This window comes from Chrysochloris asiatica, unplaced genomic scaffold, assembly GCF_000296735.1.
Source record: "Chrysochloris asiatica unplaced genomic scaffold, ChrAsi1.0 scaffold00683, whole genome shotgun sequence".
Classification (NCBI taxonomy): domain Eukaryota; kingdom Metazoa; phylum Chordata; class Mammalia; order Afrosoricida; family Chrysochloridae; genus Chrysochloris; species Chrysochloris asiatica.
The window spans coordinates 75,142-84,704 of NW_006409201.1; the positions used below are offsets into that span (position 1 = coordinate 75,142).

The 9,563-nt window shown below is 37.2% G+C and overlaps 2 protein-coding genes across 2 annotated transcripts in view; one reads left to right on the top strand and one right to left on the bottom strand.

Annotated features, from left to right (window-relative positions):
- Positions 1 to 6,087: 6,087 nt before the first annotated feature.
- LOC102828412 (zinc finger protein 77-like) lies at positions 6,088 to 8,132 on the top strand. The gene is made up of 3 exons (XM_006877936.1): positions 6,088 to 6,253; positions 7,128 to 7,201; positions 7,893 to 8,132. Exons 1-3 carry the CDS (start codon positions 6,088 to 6,090, stop codon positions 8,130 to 8,132), a joined length of 480 nt encoding a protein of 159 aa, XP_006877998.1.
- Positions 8,133 to 9,017: 885 nt separating this feature from the next.
- LOC102828793 (olfactory receptor 14I1-like) overlaps positions 9,018 to 9,563 on the bottom strand; it is a 7,932-nt gene continuing 7,386 nt past the window's right edge. The window contains exon 2 of the mRNA XM_006877937.1: positions 9,018 to 9,117. Within this exon, the coding sequence (XP_006877999.1) occupies positions 9,018 to 9,117 (100 nt within the window). The remainder of the gene's footprint in view (positions 9,118 to 9,563) is intronic.

Consider the following 9,563-nt stretch of genomic DNA (forward strand, 5'->3'; position numbering starts at 1 on the left):
CTTCTTGTCCTATTGATTATAACTATAATTTTTCTGTTTTAAATCTCATTTTTTTCTGCTCTTATATGTATTATTTATAAGAGTGTAGTTTCCCTCTGTTGGTCTGTTTCTAATTGTTGGAGATGCTGTGTTAATGTGTTAATTTTATTTATTTCTTCTTTTTTGGATGTGCACATTTATCGCAATAAATTGTCCTCTTAGCACCACTTTCACCACGTCTCAAAGATTCTGGTATGTTGTGTCTTCATTCTTGTCTGTTTCTAGGAATTTTGTGAATTCACATTTAATTTCTTCTTTTACCCATCAGTTTTCAGCAGGATGTTATTCAGTATCAATGTATTCAACTTTATTTCCTTGGTCTTCATATTGTTGATTTCTAATTTTATAGCATTGTGGTCTGCAAAGATGCTTTGTAGTATTTTGATGTTTGCAAATTTATGGAGGCTTGCTTTGTGACCTAACACATGGTCAATTCTGGAGAATGTTCCATGTGCACTGGAGAGGAATGCATATTTTGCTATTGTTGGGTTGAATGCTCTGTACACATCTATGAAGTCAATTTGGTTGATTATGCTGTTTAGTTCCTTTGTAACTTTGTCAAATTTCTTTCTGGTTGTTCTGTCCCTTTTTGAAAGTGGCATATTAAAATATCCCACTATAATTGTAATTTTGTCTATTTCTTTCTTCAATTCTAGTGAGGTGTGCTTCATATATCTTGATGCTGTTTCATTGTGACTATACATATTTTTTATGGTTATGTCATCTTGCTCAATTGACCCTTTGATCATGAGATAGTATCCTTCTTTATCTCTTCTGCTGTTTTTTCTCTTAAAGTTTACTTTATCAGAAATTAGTTTTGCCACTCCTGCTTGTTTATTGTTGCAGTTAGTTTGGTGTGTATTTTTTCCATCCTTTACCTTTTAATCTGTTTTTGTCTTTGTGTGTAAGGTGTGTCTGTTGCAAGCAGCATATTGAAGGGTCTTGTTTTCTGATCCATTCTGCCACTTTCTGTCTCTTCACTGGTGCATTTAATCCATTGACATTCAATGTAATTATCGATAGGTATGTATTAATTGCTACCATCATGTTAAGTTTTAGTTAGTGCTGTCCGTTCCTTTGTTCTGCATGCCTTCTTATGCTGATTTGTGTTTTTTTGTGTGTGCTATTTCTTGTTGGTTTCTTCTTAGTTTTCATGTTCGCTTGTTCTGCTTCAAAGTTCATTTTCATGGTAAGTTGTGAAGTATTAACTTGTTTTGGGGCTACCTTCCTTATAGTCTATTAACTTTTCTCTCCATTTAAAATAATCTATTGTACCCTGTAATCTACCTGACCACCTTACCACTTGGATCTCTGTTCCTACATTTTCCCCTTCTTTTACATTGTTATTATTTTGATCTTTGGTTGACCTCCCAGTTCTTTTTAATTCATTTTTGTAACTTTGTTCTGTTCTAGACTATGCTATTCATTGTCTGAGTTTCTGGTGTTGTTGCCACGCCTGTTAATGTCTGGTTGTTGTCTGTTCTTGTTGGTTTTCCATCCAAAGAACTCCATTTAGGGTGTTTTGAAGTGCTGGATTGCCTTTGACAAAATCTCTTAGCTTCTGTTTATCCTGGAATGTTATGATTGCACCTTTGTATTTGATTGACAGTTTTGGTAGACAGATGATTCTTGGTTGGCAGTTTTTTCTTTTAAGATTTTATATATGTCTGTCCATTTTCACTTGTCTGCATGGTTTCTGCTGAGAAGTCAGAGCTTAATCTTATTTGCTAGTCTTTGTAAGTAACACTTCTCTTTTCCCTGGTTGCTTTTAGGATTCTCTCCTTGTTTTTGATTTTGAGAGCTTGATTATTATATGTCTTGGTGATTTTATTTTGGGATCTATCATTCCTGGGATATGTGCGACTTCTTGAATATTTATATTCTCATCTTTCAATATATTAAGGAAATGTTCTTCCAGAAACTCTTCAACTATCTCCTTTGTGGACTTCTCTGATTCTTCCTGTTCCAGAATGCCAATTCTTAAGTTGTTCCTTTTCATGCTATTCAGCATGAATCTTAGACCCTCTTCAGATTTTTTTTGTCCTTTTTCTGCTTGCTTTTCTATCTAGCAGTAATGAGAAATTTGCCTTCTTGCTTGCTGGTTCTGGCTTTCATTTCTTCAATTATTCTCCTTTCCTTTTCAGTGTATTGTCCAATTTTGATACTTTATTATTAATCATCTGGACCGCTTTTTTGCAGGTTTTGAATTGTTTCCAGTGCTATATCGATCTTTTTTGATTGCTCTTGTAGTACTTTCCTAATTTCTTCCTTGTTTTCCTCCACCCTTTTTTGCAGCATTTTTATTTGTTTCCATATCATTGTTCTGAATTTCTTCTCAGGCAAATCCAAAGCTGCTCTTCCTCTTCTGGAAAGCCCTTGTCTGTCTCTAGCTCATTTGTCTCAGTGACTGTTTTCTGCTTTGGACATGTTTTGAGACCTTTTGTTGTGTTTTCTTGGTCATTTCCAGTAGTTATGTAGGTTTTTAATGCTTAAATGGATGTTTGTTGCTGTGTTATTAAGCTTACTGGGTGTCTCCTGATGGACATGATCAGGATATATGTTCCCCTTATCGCATGTAATGCTTAGAAGCTATTATTGGCTCTTGTCTCAGTGGTGGAATATTATGGGATATGCTTGTAGCTTAGCTATATGGCCACAATTGCTGTCTCTTCTTGGGTAACATATGGAGAAAAAGCTCCTACCTTTAGGAAAAATGTTTCATCAAAAGGACTAAAAGCAGTAGCAATATAAAATCAGAGACAAAAACCACCACTTTGAAACAAAAATAAAACTGTGACCAACTGGCCAGTCACCTTGCTACACAGGCAGTGTGTGTGTACCATAGCAGCCTCCAGAAGTAGGTGGGGGTGTCCACTCACTCAGGCCCCTACTCTAGTCACCACAATATAGGTACAGAGATAGATATTGACAAGTTAATGGGAGAAAGATTACCTACTATTTTTGTCTCTGAAGGTCAATTAGGTATCTGCATGTGCACAGCATAATTCTCAAAATACTTGTGTCCATTTATGTTGGGGTTTTACAGGTTGTTCATATGGTTTGTTTGTCAGGCCAAATCTGCTTTTTTCTTGCTGGATAGGCTGGAGTAAAGGGTCCTGCACAAGTTAACTTTAGGGTTGGGACCCAGAGGCAGAAGTTATAAGCAGCAGCCAAAGTATTTGTCCTTGGGACCAATGGGGCTCTTTCTCTCTGTGCCGTGGTAAAACTGTGGGCTCAACACTGGAATTTTTGGGGGGTGCACCAACCCTCCTGAAGGCATCTGCTCTGTGCAAAGAAGGTGTGACATGGAAAAAGAAGATAAAATTTGTAGAATCCCCCCACACCTCCTTTTGCAAATGTTACTTTGCCACTTTTAGCTCAGATTCATTGTGCCGGTCTGGCTGTAGCCCCACCCTCTGAATTCCACTAGGGTGTGGTGGTTTCAGAGGGAGTCCTGTGTCTCAATTGATTCCTAAATCACAATACTTTCCTTTATACCATGACTTTTCCACCAGCAGGTGTGGGAAACTGATGACCACACCTTATGCTAGATCCAGAGCGCTAGTGCCCTTCTGTGAAAGCAGTTTCTCAGGGTTTTCAGTCCTGCTCCCATGGAGCCTGTCCTACCTTACTCTGCTCTGCCACTGCCAAAACCGGAAATATAATGTTTTTTATCAATGAAATTATAAAATATTTTATTGTTAAATTTTATGAAAGAAGTATTTTTTAAATGTTTCCTAGGTCATTAGAGATGCATAGATACTGACTGCATGTATGACTAAGGATATAATTTATTTGTATTACAGTAATTTTAAAAAATCCATTTTCTTAATATATGGGAATCAAATTGTTACATGAGAGAAAAATCATATGAAGTTTAAAATTAATTGCCAGAGTTCTAAAACCAAAATTGACTAGCATGTAAAGAAAACTGAAGAAAATGGGTATTAATATATGATAGAATTTTTTGAAGGAAAGCAAATAAAAGCAAAAGTGATAGCTATGTGAATGTGAACTTCTTCCTTAAACATACCTGGATCATATCTTCACAAATGATATATGACTAATAATGTGAGATGACCTTCAACATATTAAGTACAACTTAAGTAGCTATTAGAAAAGAAGTTAATTGTTAAATTCTTTTAATATTCTCATTAATTAATAGCTGCCAATCTGGGGAGAAAAAGACTGAATGAGAGGCTAAGAAGTTATGAGGAATGTCTAGAAATAATAGCTCAGGAGTAGAGTTTCTCACCTATTCATTCATATACAGGTTAACAAAGCACTTAGGAAAATCCTCATTATATCTCCCAGTATTTGTTGTTGTTGCAGTTGTTGGTAAGTGTTGTCAAGTTGTTTCCAATTCACAGTGGCCTGTATAAGGTTTCCAAGACTGGCTGCTGAGTTTGAACCATTGACCTTGCAGTTCAAACTGACTTTGCAATCTAGTGCTTATCCTCTGGAAATAAAAATCATAACTTTTTTTCAGGTTGTCCTACTATGATGGCTTATGTGTTGCTCTGATTCTGGAAGCTATGCCACTATTATTTTAAATACCATCAGATTCACCCATTGTGAAGTGGTTTCATCAGGGCTTCCAAACAAAGACAGACTAAGAAGAAGGGGATAGGGAACACTTCTGAATGGTTAGATTCTGAAAACTTTATTAATTGCAGTGGATCATTGCTCAATACATTGCCACATCAGTTTGCTAAAAGATTTCCATTTGCATTCCATGATTTCTGAAAACTTGTTTTTCATCAATGCCTTCAGTGCAGCTCTGATTTTTTCTTTCAGTACCATTAGTTCTTGATGATATGCTCCCTCTTCAATAGGATGAATGTGGACCATCTTTATTTGGTATAGTGATTCTCTGTATTCCTTCCATCTTCTTTTTATACTTTCTGTATCATTAAATGATTTTGGGGACAAACAAATCAAGACTCCAGGAACTGATTGAATACAAATGGAAATTTTGCAACAAACTGATGTAGTACTGATATTACTCATTCATCTATGCCAAGAACTATGGTAGACAGATACCTGACGAAGAAATTGTGCCCATTCCAAAACCAGGTGTCCCAACAGAATGTGGACATCATCAAAAATATTATTAATATCACATGCAAACAACATTTTGATGAATATAATTAAATAACAGTTGCATGAATATATAAACAAGAGGTTACCAGAAATTCAGGGTATATTTAGAATGGGACATGAAATGAGGGATATCACTGCTGAAGTCAGCAGTAAACAAATCCAAAGACTTATTGCATTAGGCAAATATAATGCCACTGAAAGCCTTAAAAAACCAAGATAAACATTTTAAGAACTAAAGTATACCTGATCTAAGGCATGGTATTTTCAACTGCCTTATGTACATGTGAAAGTTGGATAATGAATAAAGAAGGCAAGAGAGGCATGCATGAATTTGAATTATGATGTTGGAAAAGAATATTAAAAGTACCATAGACTGATAGAAGAGAAATCTGTGCTGGAAGAAGTATAGACAAAATGTTAGTTAGAAGTCAGGATGACGAGATTTTCTTGTTATTCTTTGGACATAATATCCATAGAAACCAGTCCCTGGGGAAGGAAGGACATCTTGCCTGGTAAAGTGAAAAGAAAGAAGATCCCCCAAAAGATGGATTGGCACAGTGACAACAGCAATGGGCTCAAACTTAGCAAGAATTTTGAGGATGGTGTAAAACGAAGCAGTGTTTCTGTCTGTTGTGCATAGGGTCCCTTTCACTTTATTATGGTTAGATAGGAATAAAAACTTTTTTTTTTTTTTTAATAATGCCACAATTTCGTAATATTTGATTTTTAAAAATTGACTTCCAAGAGGACCTGAATCCAGACACCTGGGGCAGGACGGCGACTTTGGTCCACAAACGACCAGGATTTGAGGCACAGATGGCTGCTGTGCACTGTTCCCAATATGTCCGGAGCTTCGCGTCCATTCCCGTCCCTCTTCCGGAATCCGCAGAGCTCCAGATCCTGTTGGGGACCTGCTCTTAGACTTCCGGAAGGTGGAGCACGGGAATGGGCACAATGGTCATTGAAGGTGTGTCCGTGGTCTTCACCCAAGAAGAGTGGACTCTACTGAACCCTGCTCAGAGAAAACTCTACAGAGACATGATGATGGAAACCTTCAGAAACCTGGCATCAGTAGTGGCTGGAAACCTTAATGATGGAGATAAGTTACCCAGTGAGAATATAATGGTGCAATTTCTGAAGACTGGTTGTTGTTGTTTGGTGCCATCGAGTCAGCACCGACTCATAGTGACCTTTTGCACAGCAGAATGAAACAATGTCCGATCCTGGGCCAACCTCACTACTGTTGCCACACTTGAGTCCATGGATGCTGCTACTTGGCCAATCCATCTCAATGGGGGTCTTCCTCTTTTTCTCTGATGCTCCATCTTACCAAACATGATGTCCTTCTCCAGAGACTGGTCCTTCCTGACAATTTGTCCAAAGTATGAGAGATGAAGTTTGGCCATCTTGACCTCTAAGGAGCACTCTGGCTGCACTTCTTCCAAAACAGATCTATTGGTTCTTTTGGCAGTCCTTGGCGCTTTCAGTATTCTCCTCCAACACCGTAATTCAAAGGCATCAATTCTTCTACGGTGTTCCTTATTCACTGTCCAGCTTTCACATCCATATGAGGTTATTGAAAATACCATGGCTTGGATCAGGCACACTTTAGTCCTTAAGCTGACATCTTTGCTCTTCAACACTTTAAAACATTCCTGTGCAGCAGATTTGCCTAATGCAATACATTGTCTGATCTCTTGACTGCTGCTTCCGTGAGTGTTGATAGTTGATCCAAGAAGAATGAAGTCCTTGACAACCTCAATCTTTTTTTCCATTGATAAGAATGTTGTTTATTGGTCTTGTTGTTGTTGTTGTTGTTGTTATGTACCATGGAGTCGGTTCTGACTCATAACACCTGGTCATTACATATGTCAGGTGAAATCACAGAATCACATGGCTGGAAGGATCACCATGACAACCAGGAGAGACTTTTGAGGCCTACCAGTAATCAAGTCTCAGATATAAGATTCTCGGTATCCATGCAGGTGTTTGGATTATTGACAGGAGTGTGGAGAGTGACACGTTTATATTGGTGGTGTACTCACCATCCTTGAATGCAGTACCAACGATTGTTTCTTCACCAAATCAAATTCTATTAGGCAGCAGATTTTATTGTAGTACAATGTGGACACTTCTCTTATTTGTGTTGGAAGTTTCTCAGTCTTTACAAAGTGGTTTGAAGCCCTCAAACATACTGATACATATGTGTGCTGAGTCAATTCCAACTTACTGCAACCCTGTGTTGGCTTTCCAAGACTCAGCTGGTGGATTCCTGCTGTTTCATGATGCCAAGTCATTCTACTTTGTGGTTCAAATCAACATAGCACTGCAGTGCTAATACTACACCAGGACCTATATATATATAGTAGCGTAGTGGTTATGAATCAGGCTGTGAACCACAAGGTCAGCAGTTTGAACTACCAGCTGTTCCATGGGAGAAAGATGAAGCTGTCTGTTCCCGTCAAGATTTACTGCCTCAGAAACCTTGTACAGGGTCGCTATGAGTCAGAACCAACTCCACGGCACATAACTATATATGTATATATTTAAAGCATTTATCACTTGACCACTTTGACCAGCCTCACACATTGGAAAATAATGGAGGGGAATGATAGTGGTTGTATTCGATAAACCGTGGAACAAATCACGGAATGGCCATGCACATTCACTATGCTTTTTTAATGTTGTGATGGGCAAGCATTTGTTTCAACAAGATACTGCCTTTTTATTCATTGTCTGTTTGTTTAAAGGGAGAGTTTGAAGAGGACACTATCGATTTTATGTTTTCACTGCCTGTTTTTAACAGAACTGGGACAATCATGAAACTCTGTGAATGTTCTGAAGGCAGCCAGTGTGTAGAAAACTGCAACCTGATACCAGGTCTTACTGTGCACCAAGTAGATACCATAGAAGAAAATCCTTTTGAATTCTGTGAGTATCTGAATGCAAGAAGACCATTCCTGTGGCCTCCTCCCTCACTCAACATGTAAACACTTACAGCGGAAAGAAACCTTTTGAATGTAAGGAGTGCAAATTTTTCAGACATTGCCCACATAGTAGCATGTATATGATAATGCATATTGGGAGAACTCACAGTGGGAATTGGCCCAATGAATGTAAGGAATGTGGCAAAGCTCAGAGAAATGTGACAGTTTGAGTGTAACTGGAGGGATATATCCTCATCAATGTTTGTTATTTTCTCAGTCCTTGATTGATTTTACCTGTCTTAAAATATTTGGCTATTATAATAAGGCCTCAAGAAATAACCTTGAGCAAATGTGTTTTTCTATTTTGTAATGTTTTGGTTGATGCTATTTTGCATACAATTAAATACATTGATGTTGAAAAAATAATAATAATTGACTTCCAAATCCAGAAAACTAAGAAATCTCTTACATTGTAGAAATAAGACAAGCATACTGAGGCATATCATACTTACTGATAAAATGCAAACAGAAATATAAAATCTTTAAAGTGACCAGAGAATAATGACACAGTTTAAACAAGGAATCACATTTATAAATGAGAAAAGAATTCATGTCAGAAAAAAAGTGCAGAAGACAAATATTGATGCAATAACTAATATTCTAGGAATTGATAAATGGTAAATGAAGAGAGAGATTTTCAGAGAGACTTTAAAAGAAGAACTTTATTCATAATGGCAACAAATTGAAAAATTGTGCATCATTAAATGAATGGATGAGCAAATTGTTGTCTATATCTGTTGTGCTTTCATTATTTGACTAGAATTTATAATTTTACATGATTCATTGACTTAGCATTATTGATGCTAAGATTCATTTATATTTTATATGTTTCCGTAGTTTTTCATTACTTGAGTGATTTCCATTTTATGATATTGTTGCTATGTGATATCAAGATGATTCTGGAGAGCCTTTCCTGCCCCTGGTCGGCTTTCTGGTTGGAGATGTTCCCTCCAGTTCTAGGATGCAGCTTTCATCCTCCAAGATCCATCTAAAATCACCAAAAAGAAATGGACAGTGTTCAACCATTTCAAGAGATAGCTTATGATCAAGAGCCAATGTTACTGAAGGAAGAAGTCCAAGGTACCCTCAAAGCACTGACAGAGAACACGGCTATGGGAATTGATGGAATACAAATTGAAAATTTTCAACAAATTGATGAAGCACTGGAGGCATTCACTCATCTATGCCAAGAAATTTGGAAGACAGCTACTCAGCCAACTGATTGGAAGAGATCCATATTTGTGCCCATTCCAATGAGAGGTGACCCAAGAGAATGAGAAATCATCTGTCAATAGCATTAATATCATATGCAAGTAAAATTTTGCCAGAGATAATTAATAAATGGCTGCAATAATACATTGACAGGGAACTGCCAGAGGTTCATGCCAAATTCAAATGAAGACTTCTCTTTTTAAACATTAGGGAAAAAAAAGA

What these genes read in the sequence shown, in the direction of transcription:
- LOC102828412 (XM_006877936.1), top strand. Translation starts at nt 6,088, where the DNA reads ATGGGCACAATGGTCATTGAAGGTGTGTCCGTGGTCTTCACCCAAGAA. An exon ending in TGATGGAGATAAGTTACCCA is followed by an intron (nt 6,254 to 7,127) that starts GTGAGAATATAA and finishes GTATCCATGCAG; the next exon opens with GTGTTTGGATTATTGACAGG. An exon ending in ACTCACCATCCTTGAATGCA is followed by an intron (nt 7,202 to 7,892) that starts GTACCAACGATT and finishes GTTTGTTTAAAG; the next exon opens with GGAGAGTTTGAAGAGGACAC.